The 24,092-nt window shown below is 50.0% G+C and overlaps 1 protein-coding gene across 7 annotated transcripts; it reads right to left on the bottom strand.

Annotated features, from left to right (window-relative positions):
* Positions 7,447–23,887, bottom strand: POMK (protein-O-mannose kinase). Of its 7 annotated transcripts, none has more exons than XM_018041926.1 (5): positions 23,756–23,887; positions 19,867–20,075; positions 18,356–18,456; positions 17,306–17,802; positions 7,447–10,003 (listed from the first exon to the last, which is right to left on the bottom strand). In XM_018041926.1, the coding sequence occupies exons 4-5, from the start codon at positions 17,621–17,623 to the stop codon at positions 9,233–9,235; spliced, it is 1,089 nt and encodes a 362-aa protein (XP_017897415.1). In that variant the 5' UTR covers positions 17,624–17,802; positions 18,356–18,456; positions 19,867–20,075; positions 23,756–23,887; the 3' UTR covers positions 7,447–9,232. The 7 variants fall into 7 exon arrangements, with proteins under 7 accessions (XP_017897415.1, XP_017897417.1, XP_017897418.1 ...); XM_018041928.1 differs by lacking the exon at positions 23,756–23,887 and adding an exon at positions 22,453–23,723; XM_018041929.1 differs by lacking the exon at positions 23,756–23,887 and adding an exon at positions 20,917–21,846.

Genomic DNA, 24,092 nt, shown 5'->3' on the forward strand with positions numbered 1-24,092 from the left:
CCGCCGCGCCCGCCGCCGCCGCCGCCGCCGCCGCGCTCCCGGGGCTCTGGCCGCTCCACCGCGCGCGGCCGCGCGCCCGTCATCGCCCGGCTGCGAACCGAGTCGCCGCGCGAGCCCCCGCGGGGGCAGGGCGAGGGCGGAGCGAGGGCGGAGGGGCGGGGCGGGGGCGGGGTCAGTGCGGGATGCGGGCCGGGCGTGGGCGGGACCGGCTTTCCCGGGAATGGGGACGCGCTGAGAGCCCGGAGCCCTCCAGCAGTGCAGGGCTTTTTGTCCCGGGACAGGCGGAGACACGCGTCCGGAAGAGAGGGCACTACAGGCCCCGAGCCGGTGCTCCGCGGTCCCTCCCCACCCTCTGAACCACATTCTGAATTATTCGTCCACTGTTCGAGTCCCAACCCCGTTTGCCTCCAAAACTCCCGTTTGGAGGCGTTTGCTCCAGAGATAGAGTTGCGACCTAAATGCCACCGCGTGCTGCCCCCCACTTGCAAAGGCTGGTTCCAGTCCATCATGCGGGCAGACATGATGACCCCGTGGTTACACTCAGCTTTGCGCTGGGAGAAACTACCATAACTGTCATATGCAGGAGGGGCAGGTCCGGTCCCGCTTGAGGCGGAGTGGCTTCAAATTGCAAAAACCGGTCAGCCATCTAACGTCCACGGAAGAAAATGGATAAATTGTGGTGTAATGTATGTATACAGCAGTTGAAATGATCTAGAACTACCTGTATCCAGGCGGATGAACCTCAGAAATAAGTCTGAGGGGAAAATGCCAGCTGCAGAAATAACTCTGTAATAACACGTAAAGCCAAGCAAAATAACGTGTGTTGTTTAAGCTTATGTGCATGCCTAATAAATGTAAGTACATATGGTAAGTTAAATGCTGAATTTAAGCTGAGGTTGGGAACAGGGAGGGGTAGTGTTGGGAGGGGTACAGCTTCACAGTGGGCTTCAGCCAGCAGTTATTGCTTAGGTACAGTGACAGGCTTATGAGTTCTCTGTTATTTTTTATCCTTTTCTGTATATTGAATTACTTGATAATTTTGTAAAGCTACAATATGGTGTGATGAGTGCTATGTTCACAGAAGGATGAGATGCTAAGGCAGCATTTGATGAAGCACCTAAGCTAGTCTGGGAAGGCTCCGAGGAGAACTGACATTTAACCGGAGTCCTGAGTGATGTGAGCCATAGGAAGGGAGGAGGGCATTCCTAATGGCAGGTACAAAGGCTCCGAGAAAGCATGGCTCAGTGCAGGAACTGGAAGAGACTCACTGTGACGGAAGCAGAATTCTGTGGGGTAAAGAGGAGACAGGAGGTGAGCCCGACAATAGAGTTGAGTTTAGGGCTTCTTAAGGACAATACCAAGCTGTTTTAGGGTGAATAACTTTCAGGAAGGTCAGTCACATGGCTTTTCTCTGAGAAAACAAGCCTCTATGCTGCAAGGTCAGGAAGTTGAGTGACGCTTTTCCTCCCTGCCCTGCCCCACGGCTCAAAATCCCAGGAGTCAGTGGATGCTGGTGTCTTACGTTGCATAACAAGACCATTGCCAACTTGCCGTCCAACAGCCTCTCTGGTCCCACACAACCAGACGGGCCTCAGTTCCCACTGGGTGGATGTGCCTTCTCTGCTTCCTCTTCCAGGACTCTTCTCAGCTCTGTCAAAATCCTCTGTGCCCCAGGGAAGCTGGAATTCCTGTCTCAGGGCTGGGCATGGCTGGTCCCTCTACCTGGAACGGTCCTTCCCTGACTTCATTCTGTTCTCAGCTCACTTGGTATCCTCTTCAAGGAGGCCCTTCCCGACAGCCCTATCTAAAACTGTAACATTCTTTGTCCTGCTCCATCTGCCTTGTTTTCTTCTTCCTACTTGTCTCTACCTGACATTATGTATTTATCTGCTTCCATGGCATTAGAAGGTGAACTCCATGAACCAGAGAGTTTGTCCTGAGGGCAAAAACCATCTCTGTTAGGGCTTTATGCACAATAAACAGCCCCCTAATCTTGCAGCTTCCTCTTCACACATCGCGGCCTCGTCACGGCAAAGGGGCTTCCATAACTCAGTGAAGCCATAAACCCTGCTGCCCAGGGCCCCACAATGGATGGATCAGAGTTCTGACAAAACGTGGTCCACCAGAGAAGGGAATGGTAACCCACTCCTGTATTCTTGCCCGGGAAAGCCTACGGACAGTATGAGAAGGCAAAAGTAGACGACACTGGAAGATGAGCCCCCCAGGCTGGAAGGTGTCCAGTATGCTGCTGGGGAAGAACAGAGCACACTTATTAATAATTCCAAGAAAGAATGAAGTGGCTGGGCCAAAGTGGGAATGGTGCTTAGCTGTGGATGTTTGGTGGTGAACGTTCAGTCTGATGCTATAAACAATACTGCATAGGAAGCTGGAATGTTAGGTCCATGAATCAAGGTAAACTGGATGTGGTCAAGCAGGAGATGGCAAAACTGAATATCGACATCTTAGGAATCAATAAACTAAAATGGACAGGAATGGGAGAATTTAATTCAGATGACCTTTGTATCTACTAAGGTGGGCAAGAATCCCTTAGAAGAAATGGAGTAGCCCTCATAGTCAACAAGAAAGTCTGAAAAGTAGTACTTGGGTGCAGTCTCAAAAATGACAGAATGATCTCCGTTCATTTCCAAAGCAAACCATTCAACATCACAGTCTATGTCCTAACCATTGATGCTGAAAAAGCGTAAGTTGACCCATTCTATGAAGACCTGCAACACCTTCTAGAACTAACACCAAAAAAAGACGTCCTTTTCATCATAGCGGATTGGAATGCAAAAGTAGGGAGTCAAGAGACACCTGGAGTAACAGGCAACTTTGGCCTTGGAGGACAATGAAGCAAGGCAACGGCTAACAGTTAAGAGAACATACTGGTTATAGTCAACACCCTTTTCCAACAACCTAAGAGATGACTTTACACATGGACATCACCAGACACTGAAATCAGATTATGTTCTTTTGCAGCTGAGACAAGATGGCAGATCTGATTGTGACTCAGATCACAAGCTTATTGCAAAACACAGGCATAATTGAAGGGAGCAGGGAAAACCACTAAGCCACACGGGTATGACCTAAGTCAATTCCCTTATATACAATGGAAGTGATGAATAGATTCAAGGGGTCAGATCTGGTAGACAGAGTATCTGAAGAACTCTAGACTGAGGTTCTTAACACTGTGTAAGAGGCAGTGACCAAAACCATCCCAAAGAAAAAGCAATTCAAGAAAGCAACGCGGTTGTCTGAGGAGGCTTTAGAAATAGCTGAGGAAAGAATAGACAAAAGGGAGAAAGAGAAAGATATATCCAACTGAATGCAGAGTGCCAGAGAATAGTGAGGAGAGATAAGAAGGCCTTCTTAAACGAACAATGCAAAGAAATAGAGGAAAATAATAGAGTGGGGAAGACTAGAGGTCTTTTCAAGAAAACAGGAGATATCAAGGGAATATTACATGCAAGGATGGCCACGATAAAGGACTGGAATGATAAAGACCTAACAGAAGCAGAGGATATTAAGAAGAGGTGGCAAAAATACGCAGAACTATATCAAAAAAAGTCTTAATGACCCAGATAACCATGATGAAAAATCACTCTCCTAGAGCTGGACAGCATGGAAGTGTGAAGTCAAGTGGGCCTTAGGAAGCATTACTACAAACAAAGCTAGTGGAGGTGACAGAATTCCAGCCGAGCTATTTAAAATCCTAAAAGATGATGCTATTAAAGTGCTGCACTCAATATGTCAGCAAATTTGGAAAACTCAGCAGGGGCCACAGGACTAGAAAAGGTCAGTTTTCATTTCAATGCCAAAGAATATTCAAGCTACCACACAATTGTGCTCATTTCACATGCTAGTAAGATAATGTTTAAAATCCTTCAAGCTCAGCTTCAACAGTACATGAACCGAGAATGTCCAGATGTACAAGCTAGATTTAGAAAAGGCAAAGGAACCAGAGGTCAAACTGCCAACATCTGCTGGACCACAGAAAATGCAAGAGAATTCCAGAAAAACATCTATCTCTGTTTCATTGATTATGCTATAACCTTTGACAGTGTGGATCACAATAAACTGTGGAAAATTCTTAAAGAGCTGAGAATACCAGACCCACCTTACTTGCCTCTTGAGAAACCTATATGCAGGTCAGTAAGCAACAGTTAAAACTGGATCTGGAACAACAAACTGGTTCAAAATTGGGAAAGGAGTACATCAAGGCTGTATATTGTCACCCTGCTTGTTTAACTTATATGCAGAGTACATCATGCAAAATGCCAGGCTGGATGAATCACAAGCTGGAATCAAGATTGCTGGGAGAAATATCGGTAACCTCAGATGTGCAGATGACACCACTCTAATGGCAGAAAGTGAAGAGAAACTAAAGAGCCTCTTGATAATGGTGAAAGAGGAGAGCGAAAAAGCTGGCTTAAAACTCAGTGTTCAAAACTAAAATCATGGCATCTGATCCCATTCAGTTCAGTTCAGTCGCTCAGTTGTGTCCGACTCTTTGCGACCCTATGAATCACGGCACGCCAGGCCTCCCTGTCCATCACCAACTCCCGGAGTTCACTCACTCACGTCCATCAAGTCGGTGATGCCATCCAGCCATCTCATCCTCTGTCATCCCCTTCTCCTCCTGCCCCTAATCCCTCCCAGCATCAGGGTCATTTCCAATGAGTCAACTCTTTGTATGAGGTGGCCAAAGTATTGGAGTTTCAGCCTCAGCATCAGTCCTTCCAATGAAGATCTCCTTTAGGATGGACTGGTTGGATCTCCTTGCAGTCCAAGGGACTCTCAAGTCTTCTCCAACACCACAGTTCAAAAGCATCAATTCTTCGGCGCTCAGCTTTCTTCACAGTCCAACTATTACATCCATACATGACCAATGGAAAAACCATAGCCTTGACTAGACGGACCTTTGTTGGCAAAGTAATGTCTCTGCTTTTCAACATGCTATCTAGGTTGGTCATAACTTTCCTTCCAAGGAATAAGCGTCTTCATTTCATGGCTGCAATCACCATCTGCAGTGATTTTGGAGCCCAAAAAAATAAAGTCTGACACTGTTTCCCCATCTACTTCCCATGAAGTGATGAGACTGGATGAAATGATCTTCATTTTCTGAATGTTGAGCTTTAAGCCAAATTTTTCTCTCTCCTCTTTCACTTTCATCAAGAGGCTTTTTAGTTCCTCTTCACTTTCTGCCATAAGGGTGGTGTCCTCTGCATATCTGAGGTTACTGGTATTTCTCCCAGCAAACTTGATTCCAGCTTGTGCTTCTTCCAGCCCAGCGTTTCTCATGATGTACTCTGCATATAAGTTAAATAAGCAGGGAGACCATATACAGCCTTGACGTACTCCTTTCCCTATTGGAACCAGTCTGTTGTTCCATGTCCAGTTCTAACTGTTGCTTCCTGACCTGCATATAGGTTTCTCAAGAGGCAGGTCAGGTGGTCTGGTATTCCCATCTCTCTGAGAATTTTCCACAGTTTATTGTGATCCACACAGTCAAAGGCTTTGGCATAGCCAATAAAGCAGAAATAGATGTTTTTCTGGAACTCTCTTGCTTTTTCCATGATCCAGCGGATGTTGGCAATCTGATCTCTGGTCCCATTACTTCATAGCAAATAGATGGGAAAAAAATGGAAAAGCGACAGACTTTACCTTCTTGGGCTCCAAAGTCACTGTGGACAGTGGCTGCAGCCATGAAATTAAAAGATGCTTGTTCCTTGGAAGAAAGGCTGACAAAACTAGACAGCATATTAAAAAGCAGAGACATCACCTTGCCGACAAAAGGTCCATATAGTCAAAGCTGTGGTTTTTCCAGTAGTCACGTATGGATGTGAGAGCTGGACCATAAAGGAGGCTGAGTGCCGAAGAACTGACGCTTTTGAACTGCAGTGCTGGAGAACTCTTGAGAGTCCCATGGACAGCAAGGAGATCAAACCAGTCAATCCTAAAGGAAATCAACCCTGAATATTCTTTGGAAGGACTGATGCTGAAGCTCAAATACTCTGGCCACCTGATGCAAAGAGCTAACTCACTGGAAAAGACCCTGATGCTGGGCAAAGCCTGATGGTGGGAGAAGAGGGCAACAGAGGATGAGATGGTTGGATGGCATCACTGACTCAATGGACATGAGTTTGAGCAAACTCTGGGAGTTGGTGATGGACAGGGAAGCCTGGCGTGCTGCAGTTCATGGGGTCGCAAGGAGTCAGACATGACTGCGTGCCTGAACAACTAAGTTCTGGTACAGCGTGTTTTCATTTTTGTCTCAAGGGACTTAGGATTTTCCTTTTGATTTCTTCTGTGACTCACTGTTTGTTCAGGTGTGTGTTATTTAATTTCCACACATTTGTGAATTTTCTTTATTGTCTATTTATTTTCATTGGTTTCTGTTTTCACTCTTCTGTTACTCATTTCTATTGTAGTTTCAAACCACTGTGGTAAGAAAATGACATGAGATGCTTGATGTTATTTCAGTCTTCTCAAAATTGTTAACACTTGTTTTGTGACCTAACAGCATAATCTGTCCTGGAGAAAGTTTCATGTGTGCTTGAGGAAAATGTGTATTCTGCTGCTGTTCGGCAGAATTTTCTATGTATGTCTGTTAGGTCCACTTAGTCCAAGATATAGTTAAAAATCCAAGGCTTCCTTCTTGATTTTGTCTGGATAATCTGTCCATTGTTGAAAGTGGGGTATTTTTACAATAACTATTATTGTATTATTGTCTATTTCTCCCATCAGATCTATATGCATTTTGGGGTGCATACAGACTTATGATTTTTATACCCTCTTGATGAGTTGACCGCTTTATCATCATATACTGAATTCTGTCTCACTGCACTTTCTGACTTAAAGCCTGTTTTATCTAATAGAAGTAGAGCTACCCCTGCTCTCCTTTGGCTTCCATGTGCATGGAATATCTTTTTCCATCCCTTTACTTTGAGCCTACGTGTGCTCTTAAAATGGAAGTGAGTTTAACACAGCAGAAAGCTGGGTCTTTCTTTTCCTCTTATGCTTCTGCGGTTCTGTTACTGAAGATAGAAACTGAAGGGCCAGGGCCAGCTTAGCGCCTGGCACTGGCACGATAAAGCATCATGGAGAACTCAGAGGAGCAGCAGAAGCTGGAAATGCCTCGCCGACTCTCTCACTTAGAAATACGTTTGTCTGAGACCACATGTGAGTCAGAGGCAGAGCTGGAACAGACGTCTTCTGATCCTGGCACTGTGTCCTTTCCAAATACCATGCTGTTCATTTTAGCTCTATCATCAATATTTAAACAGAAATTCATTTGAAACTGAAAGTTTTGTTCTAATGCAAAGTCCCAAAATCTAGGAAAACCCTCAATCCAGAATTACAACATGAAAAGAGTAACATCAGCTCAGCAGCTCCACACAGTAACTACTTCATCAAGTTTAAAAAGGGTCATGAGAGATACACGGGCCTGTGCAGAGGTGGGGTTTTCTCCCCAGCTTTATTGAGATATCATTCACAAACCGTAAACTTGCCCCCTTTATACAGCTCAGTGTTATTTAGTGTATTCAGAGCTGTGCAACTGTCACCATTTCTGGAAACTTCCGTCTCCCCCGAAGAAACCCTGTACCTATTAGCAAGCCCCAACTTCCCCCCAATTCTTCAACTCCATGCCCCTGCCAGCCCCTCTGGAACCACTGGGTTATTTTCCGTTTCTGTGGGTTTGTCAATTCTGGACATTTCCTACAAATGGAATCATACGGCACGTGGTCTTTCGTGACGGCTTCTTTCACTTAGTACCTTCATCCATGCTGGAGCACGACTAAGCGGTGCACTCCTTTCACGGCTGAATGTTACCCCTTTGTACGGAGGGACCACATTTTCTATTATCTGTTCACCAGCAAATGGACATCTTCACCCTTTGTCTATTATGAATAATGCTGCTATGAATATTTGTGTCCAGGTTCTTTTATGGACATGTTTTCAATTCTCATTGGTAAATACTGGGAACTGGAACTGCTGGGTCAAGGTAACTCTTAACCTTTTGAGGACAGTCAGACCGTTTCCCAAAGCAGCTGGGCCATTTTACGTTCCTACCAGCAACGTATGATGGCTCCAATTCTCTACATCCTTGCCGACATTTGTTACTATCCATCCTTTTGATTACAGCCATCCTAGTGGGTTCTGGCAGCATGTTTATAACAGACAACAGCAGTTAATATACTCTGGGCAAGCATATTCTCTGACCAACCATAGGACCCAATCACCATGGGAGGCAGAACAAGGATAATACTGACCACACTCCCTGTCTACTGCCTGGATAGGTAAGGACACTGGTTCTCAAAATGTGGTTCCCACACCGGCAGCACTGACTGGAGGGAAGCAGTGAGAAATGCGGATCCCACCCAGACACTGAGTCCGAGACTGCAGGGCGGGGCCAGCTCACTGTAATTCCAAGGACCACCAGGCCTGTGCACAGCCTTTCTGCCCTCAATGCCAGCTTTAACCCCCTTATTGGTAATGATGAATATGCACCAAATCCTTCCTCCCCTGCAAACAAGGATGACAAGGACCAAGAAAAGCTCTCTGAAGGATTCAATCATGCGACTCAAGTGGAAGGTCTTCAACGCCTTCTAGTAATGAGTGAGTGACAGACACTGTTGGCGTAAAATGTTCACGATAATTAACGCTGAGCACAGAATAAATATCCAGCTGGAAGGTAAAGGGGAATTTCACAAGCACCATCCAAGGCAGTAGTAACACAAATGGGATTTCCGTCATACATGATATTTTCAACGTTCCTTATCCACTCAAGGTTTCAGAGAGCATGCGTGCTAGCTCGCTGGGATGTGGATGACACAGGTGTGTCCCTGAGCAGTCACTTGAAACACAGTGGCGTCTCCCCGGTACCGTGAAGCACACTGCAGATACTCACCTGAGTATCTTCCCCACACTGCCACTTAGAAGCCTCTCCAGCACGTTTCTCATGAGCCTACAGGTTAGGCTGTTAGGACGCCTCTGTGTGGCTCCATGCTTGTTACTTCCTTCAGATACTCATCAGACTCACTGCTTCTCTCCGCCTTTGCTTGCAGTCAGGCTCACGGCAAGGCCGTGTGCTCCTGCTTAGCAACTCCCACCAGGCGGTCAGGAGAAGAATAATCTGGGGCAGAACCGCTAACACCTTCCATCAGCACAAAACCAGTGCAACTCCTCCAGCTGTTCCCTGACTCCCATCCGTCAGCGGCCACACTGGCTTTCACAGCATCTCTCTTGTCTGAGATGTCGCGGTATCTCTGAGGAGATTCAGAACCTTCTGGTAAGTGTCCAGGACTGCCTGAGCGGTGGGTCTCTCTGCAGGCACCTGGCTCTTACATGCCTTGTGAATGTCAAACAAGTGGAATCGGACCATGTCGCTCCCTTCCACGTGCCCCAGAAGGAAACTGGAGACGTCGGGAATCTTCCAGATGTCACTCTTCTCGTCATACGCGGGCATGAGGTCGTCCTGGAAGGGCACGTCCTCTCCGAAGGGCCACAGCTGCTCTGGGGCCACGAAGTCCCCACGGAGCTCCCGGTGGCCACACTTTACCAGGGCCCCGGAGCTGCGGTTCACCAGGGGCAGGGCGTCCAGGTCGTTGAGCACAATGCTGAAATTGGCGGTCAGCAGGTACTGGGACAGGGTCTTGGGCAGGTCGCTGGAGTCGCACATGACCAGCGTGCCCAGGGGGCTGCGGTGCAGGAAGTCGAGGATAGCCACGTAGCCCAGGGCCAGCTGCAGCCTGTGCTGCCACGTATTCAGGCTGCGGTACTTGGCGAGGTTCAACGTCGCCTCCAGGTTGCCCAGGGAGCCCAACGGGTGGTACTCGGTGAGGATGGTGTCGTCATCCTCACAGTAGCCCACCAGCGTGACCACGTGCTCGCTCTGCAGCGCCTGCAGCATCCGCAGCCCGTGCAGGAAGTCATCTCTCACCTCCGGCCTGGTGAGCCGCGACAAGGCCACCTTGCGTTCCTTCCACTCGGACAGAAACACCTGGAACAAAGCCACAGAAAACGTCAACCCGGAATCCTCGGCGGCTGGTGAGCCACGAAGCAGATGCCTTGAGGTGCTGGCTGCGGGGCAGAGGACGCACAGAGCCAAGCGTGGGCTGTTCTGCAGACTCACTTGGGAGCCAGAACAGATGCTGGGTGAAGGCTGGGCCTGCAGGCAGCGGGGCAGCTGGCCTGGGAGTGGGTCTGTGGGATGACGGGCTTGCAAAGCGGATGTGGAAAAGGGGGTTCATTCCCCGGAGAGGGGGCTGCACGTGCAAAGACTGGGAGGGAGAAGGCCAAGGACGGGGAGAGTGGAAAGCTGGAGAACCCCAAGTAGGGAGTGAGTCCAGCCAGCCCATCGCACACACCAGCACTGCCACTCGCTTTAAAGGTGCAGAGGAAACCACGAATAGCAACGGCTGTACGTAGGGAACACACTTTAACGTGGCCATGGTTTTCCGTGACTTTGGCTGCAACAGCAGGAGCTGAAATGACGCACACCTAGGCCAGCCGTCCTGACACCGCCAGCCAGCGAGCAGCTGCCCTGCACGGCTGTACACTCACACGTCTATCACGGGGAAAGAAGTAAGAACTGCTGACCTGCTGCTCGAGTCCCCAAAGGGAAGGCAGGGGTTGGAGAGGAGAAAACAGGCTCCAGCTCAGGACCCGGCTGCCCGGACCATGCTGGACCCCGTGGGCTGTGCCCCTCTGGCTTCCATGTCTTCACAGTTAAAATGAAGGTTATGGAAGCAACTTGGGGTGTAATTCTCAAGAGACTTTGGCACTTAAATCTAAGGCAATAACCTGAAATATATAAAAAGCTCCAGAAATAAAAATCTAGCATCATTTATAAAAGCCTAACTGGAACCTGTCCACCCATCAACAACTGGGAAGCAGTCCAGCTATGCAGGGCCACTCAGGGAAGGTTATGGGTGCAGCCAAATGCAGATGCTATCTGACGGGGTTTTCACAGGTACAAGCAATGTTACAGATGAAAAGGACACACAGTGTTTTTATATTATTGTTCTAACTGCATAAAACAAAACTACATAGAAATCTAAGGATGTTTTCTGTTCTCTTTACATGCTTCCCGCCCCCCCCCCCCTTATACCTTTTGGTATAACAAGAAAGAATATATACTAATCTAATATTTTAAAACATTTTTTTAAGAAACTAAAAAAATACATCAAATGGAGGAGGTAGGCTGGAAGACTATGAAAATTTACTGTGGGCCTGAGAAGGAAGGTTCATTAACAGAAAAACCCACAAAACTGTCGCTGTTGATCATTTATTCAAACAGTTGTCTTTCAAGACATTCTCCAAAACCCAAATCTGAGAAATTTCACTATAGATAATTTCTACTAAGAAGTCAAGTTGCCCTTGCTGCTGGAATCATTGTACATTTTGTGAGTACATTTCTTAGATTTTAATATGGAACACATTTTATTCTCTTCACAGAGCTATACAAGCACTGAATTTGATCTCTGACTCCAATAAAAAATCCTGTTTCTGTTGAGATCCATCACTCCCTTGGGCTCCCCTTCCCCTCACCGGCACTAGCTTTTTTTTCATATAAAATGGGGATCACTAAAGAGAAGCTGCTATGGTTTTTTTACACATTTATTCCACAAGAAATGCGGGAGAGCTTCAGCCACAGGCCTCATGACTTCCCCTCGAACCTCGCTTACGTCTCATTCACTTTTGTGCCTCAGATAAATGAAAAGATTAAATACTACTGATGTTTATTATCAAATATTATTAGTCTCTGGGATCTCTCACACGTATCTGAAACCTCCAATATTGCATATTTGCAAGTCAGGGGTTAAGAATCATTTCTCAGCAATCTACCTTTTTAAAAAATATTATAAAAATAATCATGAATACTCTTCTTGATAAAAGTTCAAATATAGAGGGAGTAGAACTCTTTCCTCTGAATTTAATCCCCAGCCCAAAGGAAACTAGTTAACTGTTTGACTAATAATGTTCCAGACATTTTTCTATGCTTTTACACGTATTAACATCCATTTATAAAACAGCATTTGAGTTATATAAAATGGGACTATAATATATATATGTATGTATATATATATGTCTCTCTCCAGGTCATTCTTTTTAAAGCTTCATAACATTTCATAGTATGGGTGCACAACCTATACTGGTGTATGTTAGGTAAGATTTTACAGAAGATCTTTGCTTTTTTTAAAAACTGAAGTATAATAAAAATTCATTAAATTTGGGACAGATGCTGTCAGGGTGGCTTAGGTTCACTTTTCTACACAGCTCTGTAATTTTACATGGGGCATTTAATATGACCTAATGTGATCTATTTTTAAGGAGTTGATGTATATCTAAATTATTTCCCACTTATTTCCTATTAACAGCAGTGCTACAGTGAATAGCCTTATATTCACATCTCTGTGCACATGTGCAGATGTTTTCGTAAGTTAGGGAAGCAGACGGATCACTGAATGAACACTATGTACCATCGGACCCTTCAGAGTCTGGGCCAACACGCGCTTTCACCAATCGTGTGGGAATCTTACGTTCTAGCCTCAGCCACACTGCTGCCGCTGCTGCTGCTAAGCCGCTTCAGTCATGTCTGACTCTCTGCGACCCCACAGACGGCAGCCCACCAAGCTCCTCTGTCCCTGGGATTCTCCAGGCAAGAACAGTGGAGTGGGTTGCCATTTCCTTTGCCAATTGCATGCATGCATGCTAAGTCACTTCAGTCGTGTCCGACTCTGTGCCACCCTATGGACAACAGCCCACCAGGCTCCTCTGTCCACAGGGTTCTCCAGGCAAGAATACTGGAGGGGGTTGCCATTTCCTTCAGCCTTACTGTTACCATTTCACTGGATGAAAAACCTTTCCCTGTTTTCACCTGTATTCTCCTGACTACGAATTCATCCCTGGCATTTCTGTGTGTCTGCTGTGGAAAGTCTGTTCACTATCCTTGATACCATCTCCTCTAGGATTGTTTGCTTCGTGCTTATTAATTTCTAGGAGCTCTTTATATATTATTCATGTGATCCTTATTATAAATGTAAAGACAAATTTTAGAAAATAGTATACGTGGTCCCTTGTAGTACAAAGTCTAATCTGTCTTCATTCATTTGACAAGTTACTTATGTCAATTAAAAAAACTGAAGTAAATCCCTGGCCACGTGAAATCTACATTCTAGCGCAGGAGGCAGACGATAAGAGAAAATAAACGGAAAGTGTGTAAAGTCCACTGGAAGGTAAAATACGCTTTGGAGAATAATTAAGCAGGGAAGGGGGAGAATTTACGACTTTTATTAGGGGAAGCTCTCGCTGGGGTGATGCTCAAACAGGAAGCTGACGGAGATGGAGCAAGGAGCCAAGGGGCTTCTGTGGACCACATCCCAGGCAGGGAGGACAGCGGGGCAATGGCCTCTGGAGATGCATCCACAGCCTGCAGTGGCAGAGCAGAGGGGGGGTCAGGGGGTGGGGAGTGGAGGCTGGGAGAGGCCTTCAGTCACTGAAAGGGCTGGAGAAGGACACAATGCCCTCCACTGAGGAGCCAGAGCAGAGGAGGGACACCGCTGCACGTGGCCACACACACGGCACTCCAGCTGCAGTGAGAGCAGCCGAGGCGGGCCAGGGCAGAGGCAGAGAGCCCCATCTGGAGGACATGGAGACAGGCAGGCGCTAGGCACAGAGCCCCGGCTTGAGAGGGCACAAGGCAGAAGCCTCGGAAAGGCCAACTCCTAGCTCTCTCCCATGTGCAGAGACACTGCACCCTGCTGAGGGGCTGAGCATGGGCATGGACGAAGGGGCACGACAGGGCTGCCTCCCGGGCTGGGGAAGAGATCACCTCTGGGATTAACACACATGTGCCACTAAATATAAAAGGGATAACCAACAAGACTCTACTGTAGAGCTCAGTATTCTGTAAGAAGCTATATGGGAAAAGAATCTGAAGGACAGATGAGTAACTGATTTCACTCTGCTGTACACATGAAATTAACACCGTACTGTAAATCAGTAATACCCCAATATAAAATTAAAGTTGAACTTAAAAGAAAATGGAGGCCTCCTGGCTGTGGTGTGAGTAGCTGGGTGATGGGGAGAGGGAGGAGGCTGAGGGGATGGTCTGCGACACACCTAGTGTGAGAAGTCTTTCAACAGCCAAGATGTGGGGGAGGCAGGGGATAGAAAAGTCCAGAGTTCACCAGGGGATAAAGGTAGGGACGGGGCCAGATGAAGCCACCCAGGCATCGGCACAGAGGAGAAAAGAGGTCCTGGATGAGGAGGTGGCCGAAGGGTGGACACTGCTTTTTCATACATCTGCGCTCCAGCCAGCCTTCCACATGGAAAACATCACCTCCAGCCCTTTCTGGGGTTACACAAAGCCAGAGGGCGACAGAGGAGGAGAAAGAACCGAAGCAGTTCTTCTGACGGGCACCAACCCGGACGCTCTGCCTCTGTAGAGGACCTTTCCGCACCGCTCGTGGGGTCCTCAAGGCAAGAACACTCAAGTGGCTTGCCATTCCTTTCTCCAGCGGACCACGGTTTGTCAGACGTCGCTACCATGACGGTCCGTCTTGGGCAGCCCTACACGGCATGGCTCATAGCTTCTCTGGGTTAGAGGCGGCTGTGGTCCATGTGATCAGTTTAATTAGTGTTCTGTGATTGCAGTTTTCAGCCTGTCTGCCCTCTGATGGAGAAGGATAAGAGGCTTATGGAAGCTTCCTGATGGGTGAGACTGACTGGGGGGGAAACTGGGATCACAGATAAAGCAAGGAAGTTCCAGATAAATATCTACTTCTGCTTTATTGACTATGGCAAAGCCTTTGACTGTGTGGATCACAACAAACTGTGGAAAATTCTTTAAGAGCAGGGAATACCAGACCACTTTACCTGCTTCCTGAGAAATCCGTATGCAGGTCAAGAAGCAACGGTTAGACCTGGACATGGAACAATGGACTGGTTCCAAACTGGGAAAGCAGCACATCAAGGCTGTACATTGTTGCCCTGCTTATTTAACTTATATGCAGAGTACATCATGCGAAATGTGAGGCTGGATGAAGCACAAGCTGGAATCAGGATTGCGGGAGAAAGATCAATAACCTCAGACATGCAGATGACACCACCCTTATGGCAGAAAGCGAAGAAGAACTAAAGAGCCTCTTGATGAAAGTAAAAGAGGGGAGTGAAAAAGTTGGCTTAAAGCTCAACATTCAGAAAACGAAGATCATGGCATCCAGTCCCATCACTTCATGGCAAATAGATGGGGAAACAGAGGAAACAGTGGCTGACTTTATTTTTTTGGGCTCCAGAATCACTGCAGATAGTGACTGCAGCCAAGAAATTAAAAGACACTTGCTCCTTAGAAGAAAAGCTATGACAAAACTAGACAGCATATTAAAAAGCAAAGACATTACTTTGCTGACAAAGGTCTATCTAATCAAAGCTATGGTTTTTCCCACAGTCATGTATGGATATGGACCATCAAGAAGCAGGAGCGCCAAAGAATTGATGTTTTTGAACTGTGGTGTTGGAGAAGACTCTTGAGAGTCCCGTGGACAGCAAGGAGATCCAACCAGTCCATCCTAAAGGAAATCAGTCCTGAATATTCATTAAAAGAACTGATGCTAAAGCTGAAACGCCAACACTTTGGCCACCTGATGCAAAGAACTGACTCATTAGAAAAGACCCTGATGCTGGGAAAGAATGAAGGCGGGAGGAGAAGGGGGCAACAGAGGATGAGATGGTTGGATGGTATCACCAACTTGATGGACACGAGTTTGAGCAAACTCTGGGAGTTGGTGATGGACAAAGGATTCACCTCTGACTCCTTCCTTGCATCCTGCCTCTGGTCCCCAGACAGCCAGGCACAGCCTCAGCTCGTCCCCGGGTTTCCTGCTGGACCCTTGTCCCCAGATACCCACTATCACCTTGACCCTCTGGGATGAGAAGCCCACGGCTCTCTTCCTTGCCCCAAGGGCAAGTTTCAGCCAAAGAAACAAAATCTCAGGGTAACAGCCTTTTGGTCGCCCTTCATTTTAATGAACAAGCCACACCCTTAACTGACTTCTAGAGTCATCCTGCCTCAGTTAACACGGGCACAACCGCTGCTGAAACACAGCCCATGAGATGGGGCTCTGGAGGCTTCTAATGAGAACTGAATTGGCCCCTTTGGTTTCTCTTTTTAAAGTATAAAAAAGTTTCTTAATCAATGTAATAGCATGCTGATATAAATCACAGCAATATCTTTTTCCATCTGTCTCCTAGAATAATGGAAACAAAACAGAAATAAACAAATGGGACCTACTTAAACTCAAAAACTTTTGAATGGCAAAGGAAACAATAAACAAAAGGAAAAGACAACCCACAGACTGGGAGAAAATATTTGCAAATGATATGACCCACGAGGGATTAAGTCTCCAAAATTTACAAACAGCTTGCTCGCATGACCGCCTAACGGCATCAAAACAAACCACCCGGTCCTCCTGGTGAATCAGTGGTAAAGAATCCATCTGCCAGAGCAGGGGACATGGGTTCGATCCCTGGTCTGGGTAGATTCCACAAGCCTCGGAGCAACTAAGCCCGCTGCGCCACAACTGCTGAGCCTGTGCTCTAGAGCCGGCGTGCCCAGACCTCTGCTCTGCAACAAGAGAAGCCACTACAAGAAGGCCATGCACCCCAACCAGAGCTGGCCCCCTCACCGGAACGAGAGAAAGCCCAGGCCCTGCAATGGAGACCCAGCGCAGCCCCCAAAATAAACAAAATGAATTTTTAAAAAAAGACATAGATAATAAACACATAAAACGGATAACAAGGACCTCCGGTCCAGCACAGGGAACTCTGCTCAGCGCTATGCGGCAGCCCGGACGGGAGGGGGGTTGGGGGAGAAGGGAAACATGCCCGTGGGCAGCTGAGTCCCTTTGGCGTTCATCTGAAACTGTCACAACGCTGCTAACTGTCTATACTCCAAAGTAAAATAAAAAGTTTTTAAAAAACAGCACTGTACAGTTGGAAAAGTAAGAACCGAAAAATGTGCCTCCTTCAGCATTGCACGATTTCTATCATTTTTATATTTTTTACGTATGTAATCTTGCAGATAGGAACAGCCTCTGGCACAGGTTTCCATTTTGCTTTTCTCCTTAGGGCAGCACTCTCAGGCTGTGACACAGGCTTCCTAACGACCCCTGCTGACCGCGGAACACCCTACAATGGGTGGGCCGCCCTTTACCAGGGTGGCATCCCTGCAGTGAGGTTTCTGGGGTGACGCCGGCCCTCCCCCGGGCCGCCCGCCCCCTCGATGGCGAGCGGGACTCACCGTCTTCACGGCTCCCTCCCCGACGCGCTTCAGAGGCCTCACTTCCGCCCTCAGCTGCTCGCAGGACAGCCACGGGGAGCAGGTGGCCGCCTGCCCCATGCTGAAGTGGCCGGGCGGGCAGCGGCCGGGGTGCGCCGTGGGGCTGCGGGGCGCGGTGACGAGCCGGTCGAGGCAGAGGTAGAGGAGGACGTTCATGAGCGCCATGGACAGCAGCAGCCCCACGGCCGGGGGCAGCTCCCTGGGCGCAGGCCCCTTCCTGCCCTCCGGGGGCCTCGTCTCCATGGCACTGCGCTCCGCCAGCCCCTCAGATGGAGACATGAGGCGCAGTCACAGCCCGGGCAGACTCAGGAAGGACGGAGGGGCCCGGGGCCGCCGTGAGCAGCCGCGGGCCGCGTGCCCGATGCCGGCTCCTCCCGGAGCCCCGGCTTTCGACTGCAGGGTCGAGCAGAAGGCAGTCTTGGGCCTGTCCGGCCGTGTCTCGTCTCCCCCACGGCCACCTGCAGTGAGGAAAGGCAAGCACCGCGCAGCTAGCAATGCTAAGAGGAAAGCAAAGCGCGGCTCTGGGAAGGCAAGGGAGAGAGAAGCTGGGCTGGGGGCCGTCCAGGATGCTGAGGGGCTGGGGTGCTCCTTGGGAGGTGCTCAGAAGCCCCCTGATGCTTTTAAGAAGCAAAGGTGTGAAAGGGTGCCCCGGGGGGTTGGTGGGGGGGCGGTGGTGGGAGAGGCTGGGTGGGGGCCCAGGCCAGAATCCAGGATGAGTGCTGATGAGAAGGCAGGTGGCCTGACAGGGGTGAGGTGGGGGGCGCAGGTGACTCTCAGCGGCCAGGGAGCAGGTGCCGGGCCGGTGCGAGGCAGGGGCTGCTGCCTGGCCACAGAGGGCTGGGAGGAACCTGGATGTCGGGCCCTCCAGGAGCCCGGGGTGGACACTGGTTGCCACCCACAGGGAGCGGCCAGAGCAGAGGGCACGGGCTTAGCCGCAGCACCGGGCACGTGAGACACAGTGCCTGACGGACCATGTCTCGGGGCCGAGGACACGGTGACACAAAGCCTTACCTGCCGGGAGGGCCTTCCTTCTCGCTCAGGTTTCTGGCCAGACTCCTGGATTGGTCAAGGCTCCAGCTGGCCCCACGTGCTGGTTTCAAACCACTCTTCCTCTAAGTACCAAAGAGGAGGTCTGTTGAATAAGACTTGTGACTCTGCACACAGACAAACGGCCACAGTCCGAGCAGCTCCCTTTCCCAGGCCCTCCCGGCTAGGGATCTCCCAGGCTCCCGATCTCCGGGTCGGTGCAAGCGGGCCGGGAGCCCAGGCCTCCCCGCCAGCCCCACTTCGCCCCCGGCCACCCCCATGACCCCCATCACTCCCTCCTGGAACCCACTCCTCCCACACGTCTTAGGCAGCCTGTACGTGCCCTGCTGCGGGCACTGCCAAGCGCCAGGCCATCCTCTTTGAAGGACGCCTGCCTTCTCACTGCAAACTGCTCTCTGCAAGCACAGACAAACAGAAAGTCTGCAGCCCCAGGACCTGGCGGGGAGCTCGACGCCTCCGCTCTTGTCTGGAGCAGCTAAGTCGCTCTGCCTGGAGAAGCCACTTCTGTCTCTGACCCAGAGTTGAGCACAGGGAATACAGCCATTATTTTGTAGTAACTTTTAAGTGGAACATAAGCTTTAAAAATACTGAGTCACCATGTTGTATGCTTAAAACTAACAAAACAGTGTAAATCACCTATAATTCAATTAAAAACTTAGGCTGAGATGTAATTCACACGCTGTAAATTTGAGGTTATCACCTCACACCTGTCAGAATGGCCATCAGCAAAAGAGACAAGAGATAACAAATGCTGGTGAGGAGGTGAAGAAAGAGGAGCACTCTGACACTGTTGGTGGGAACGTACATTGGCGCAGCTGCTAAGGAAAGCCAGGTGAAAGTGCCTCAAAACACTAAAATTAGAACCATCATATGATCCAGCAATCTCACTCCTGGGTGCATATCCAAAGAAAAACCAAAAAACCCCTATTAATTTGAAAAGATACATGTACCCCTATGTCCATAGCATCATTATTCACAATAGTCAAGACATGGAAGGAACAGTGTCTGTCAACAGAGAATGAATGAAGATGCTGTATGTATTTATGTATATACACACATATATATATATATATAAAATCTTAACACGAAAAGATAAAAAAAAAATACTTCCCAAACTCAACCCTCCCCCCTCAAATCCGCTCTTTTCAGTGCTCGCGATCTCAGAGGTGCCAGCTGTAATCTCCCAGTGACCAGGCTGCAGGGGTCAGCAGTGACAGCGCTTCTGCTGAGCAGGGACTGTCAGAGGGGAGGGACTCGTCTCAGCCACACCACCCTGGACACGCCAGACCACACCTCCCCTCCGAAGCTAAGCGGGGTCAGGCCAGGTTAGTAGGTGGATGGGAGAAGGGAGGACTCTTCCACGGGTCAGTGTACTTTGCCCTTATCGGAAGAGAACGCAGGGCTTTTATCATCTCTGCCGTCACCGCGAGGAGCTCAGGGACCCCCTCCTCTCTGGGACCAGGTGGGGTGCTCACCCATGGCCCAAGTCCTGCCAGCAGCACCCAGTGACGGCCTGGGTGCTGTCTGCTCGCCGTCCTCCAGATCCCAGGCCCGCATCTTTCTCTCCGGCGCCCTCCCTCCAGGCATCTCCCAGGACTCTGGTGGACGCAGCAACAACGTTCACCACTCCGGCCTCACAGTCTCCAGAGTGTCTTCCCCCAGTGCCTGATTCTTAGAAGCTGACCTGCAAGAAACAGGCAAAACTCCTGCCGTCTCTCCTCTGTGGCATTTAAAGTGACCAAGAGTGTCTCGACTTAGACCTGAGGTCAGAAGAACTTCTTCCCATAAAGGGCCAGACAGTAAAAGTTCAGCTTTAGGGGCCAGAGCAGTAATCGAGGGGCCACAGCACTGAGACGTGTGGGGCGTGCAGCGGCCGTGCAAAGCGACCGGGGGACGGTCACGGTCCCTCCATCCGGCCGCCAGAAGCAGCCAGGCCCTCCTGCACCAGTGGGGCGAGCACGGCTCTGCTAAAGCAAAACTCTGCTCACAGACACTGGGATTCGAGCCTCACATCACGAAAGACTGTTCCTTTGTTTCTTTCCCCCAGTATTTAAAAATGTGAAAGGGATCCTTAGCTCACGGGCCACCCGAGAATGGGTGGCGGGAGGAGCGGCTGGCCGGCCCGCCTCGGGGGATGGCATCCCTCGGGTGATGTCACGGGCTCCTCTTCCATTCCACGCCTTCCACGTGGTCTCATCCACACACACACACGGCTCAGGTGGCCGCGTACACGCCAATGGTTTCCAGTCTCTGCTGTGACCTGGCTCTTTCTCCTAAAGCATCACTTAGCCGGGGACCCCTCAAGGTCTGGGACGTCCACACCTGAATTCCCTCTCCTGTCGCCAGCATGCCTGCCACGCAGGGGTCCCCACTGTGAGGGGGACGCAACCGGGGAACTTGATGTCTCCATCCCCTAAGCACGACCGACCAGTCACCATGGACAGTCGCTTCTCCCCCTGAAAGCTCCCAAATCTGCTCACTCTCCGCTTCCCTTGCTCCCCGACCCCAGCCTAAGCATCTCCTACCTGCGCTTCTGCGACACTCTCCCACAGCCTCTACCACTGCTTTCTCTTTTCCAATCCATTCCCCACAGCAAACAGGATCTTTTTTCTTTCCTGAAATGCTGCAAGCACAGAAAAAGTGACAACGTAGACCACGAGCAGCTATCCAGCTCTGTCAGGTAACACTGCATCCCCCTTTGTAAAGAAATAATGCCAACAGGGTTGAAGCCATGCACCCGTTGCAGTCCTGTTCTGCTCCCTCCCAAGAAGTAACCCCCATCCTCAAGTGGGTGGGTCAGCGGTTCTTAAACTGTGTTCCCTGCACCTGCAGCAGCAGCAGGAGCATCTAGAACTTCTGAGAAACGCAAGTTGTTGAGTCCTCGCCCTGGACTTCCTGAATCAGGAACTCTGAGGTGGAGTCCAGACATTTGTGCTCACAAAGGTGATTCAGGCACCTGCTAAAGGTTCAGAGTTTCCACGCATGCTTTTTATTTTCACCACATAGATGTGTGCTCCTAAGTAACAACCCAGAACACACAAATGTTTCCAAGCTTTACACAAGCGGTCCTGTCCTTGTAACCACAGGGGCCTGGTTCCAGGACTCCCATCAACATCAACGTCTGTGGGGGCTCAAGTCCCTCCTCTGAAATGGCACAGTGTCCCCGCATCAGGGATGCAGAATTCAGGGAGCGCTGAGAGTATATCCTTGTAAACTTGCTTCTTTTAAAAGCCCAGCTTTACATTTCTGAGGTTTTATCCAAGTGCATACATGAAACTCTAGTTCACTCTTTGGACTGACTATACAACTGCTGGCGAAGCAGGTTTTGCACACACTTCCCGTGCCCGCGTGGAAGACGTCCTCTCTGGTATACACAATGAAGCACAAATTCTGTCACTCTTGGCTTTAAAAACATTTGACAGCCCTCTCTGCCCTCAGGGGTTTCCCAGGTGGCTCAGACAGTAAAGAACCTGCCTGCAATGCAGGAGACCTGGGTCGGGAAGATCCCCTGGAGAAGGGAATGGCAACCCACTCCAATATCCTTGCTGGAGAATTCCACGGATAAAGGGGGCTGGCGGCCTAGAGACCAGGGGGCTGCAAAGCGACAGACATGAGTGAGCAACGAATACTTTCACTTTCTCTGCCCTCAGGATAAACTCGACTCTTGATACCTACCCCGAAAAAGAGCAGCCTCAGTGCCCCTTCTCCAGACCCAGCCCTGCCCCGACACTGCCGCCCCCGGCTCTCCTCATCCCTGCAGGCCCCCTTGCAGGATGCAGGTTCCTTCCTCCTTGACTGTGAGGTCGAAGACCCCCTGCCTGCTGCGTGTACCCAGGTATCCCGGCGGCTGGGGGCGGCAGGCGCTGGATCCCTTATTCCCCGGTCCTCACGGGCTCAGGCGCCGCCTACCTCTTCTGCGTCACTCCTCCCGTGTCCGCGCTCGGCGCCCTGTCGCTCTCACTCACCACCCGCTCCGCGGAGTGGAGCAGCCCCTCACCTCCCACCAATCCTACCCTGCACCGCCAGGGGTAGAGTCAGATCTTACAAGGTCTGAAGCTTACTTTGTTTTCTTTTGGAGGGACGTCGGTTTCTTCCCTGCCCCTCAAGGCTGCCAACCTCAGGACACGTTCACATCTTCGAATCTGCGCTGGACTCTCATCATTACCCCTTTAACGTATTTCTTGTCCGCTTGACAGCCGTGTGCCTCAACAGCCTTTCAATGATCCCGAAGTCCCCTCAAGCACTTCTGAATCCCATCTCAGAAAGACACGCACCCCAAAGTTCAGCTACCATTTACAGTGTCAGTCTGATACAGATTCTGTGAGCTAGCTAGAACCGCTATTATTCCCATTTCACAGATAAGAAAAACTGAGGCAGAGTGAATTACCCAAGGTGACTTAAACTGTACACAGAGAAGTCAAGCTTTCTGGCCTCAAATTAACATTCCTCCTCTAAATCCTACAGCCTCAGACAATGGACTGAACTGAATACAGCTAGGTCACCGCAAGGATTAGGGGATCCACGCTGAGACCCTGAGACTGTCCATCCACTTATTAAAGAAGTCTTTTACTCACCCCATCACCTGATTTTTTTGTTTGTTTTAAACACATATTTCTGGAGTAGGCTGCCCAGAGTTAAGGGATAAGGTTGTACGCCTAAGGGAATGTTCTTGCCCAGAAAAGAGCAAACTGATACCGAAAGCGACTGCTTAGGCACTGCTTAAGACACACTGGATTTCTGACAATAATAAGAAAACACTGGTAACAGGAAAAGTGGAAACTACTGCTATACACTCACAGCTTAATTTTTAAAAAAGAGAGAGAGAGGGAGAAGCGTGAAGAAAAAGAAAAGCAATGGAACAAAACTGGTTTCTGCCATCTATAGAATATCTTTTACAACCAGAGAAGAAACGAATTCGTGCTCCACAATACAACTCTGGTTGTACCCCCACGTTGCCAACGAAGCACAGGTACATTAATTATTTTAAATATGCTGGATGCCTGCTTAGCCTTAAGGTTCTAAAGCAGACATCAAGGGTGGAGAAGACGAGACCACCGAAGAACACGGCTCAACCCTGTTTTTTAAAAGTGGGGCCAGCAGACGACTGCACCGGACCCAGAGCCGCCCCCGGAGGCAGGGGCAGCGCGGCGCCGACCACCTCCGCCGGAGGTGTCCGTCCGGGCGGAGTGTCCGTCGGCTCCAGTCCGGCTCCAGGCGCCGGGCAGTACGCGGACCAGCTGCCCTCGTTCTCGCCCGCAGCCCCTAGCCGCTCGCCGGCTGCACGCGCGGCTCCGAGTGCGGGCTGGCGCGGCGCCTCTGCCACCCTACCTGCGATCCCCTCCCCCGGCCCGCCGCCGCCCCTACCTGCGGTCCCTTCCACAGGCACGAGGGCTCCTGCGCCTGCGTGGCCGGAAGCGCGCCCGCTAGGACCAGCGCCAGGCTGCCCCCCGGGCTCCGTCTCCCGCTACGCACGCGGAAACGCCGGAGGCCGGAACGCAAAGCAGGAGTCGGAGCGCACCCGGAACCAGCCCCCGCGCACTGGGCCGGCCCTTGTTCCGGCTGGTACTCTCAAGTGCGCGAGGGTGGTGATGAAGCTGCGGGCCGGTGGTGCGAGGGCGGGGCGGGGCGGGAACAATGAGGACCGGTACGCTCTAGACCCGCCCAGCGAAAAGCCTGGCTTCCAAAGGGTGGTCCTTTAACC

Source organism: Capra hircus, chromosome 27 (genome assembly GCF_001704415.2).
Source record: "Capra hircus breed San Clemente chromosome 27, ASM170441v1, whole genome shotgun sequence".
Taxonomy (NCBI): Eukaryota; Metazoa; Chordata; class Mammalia; order Artiodactyla; family Bovidae; genus Capra; species Capra hircus.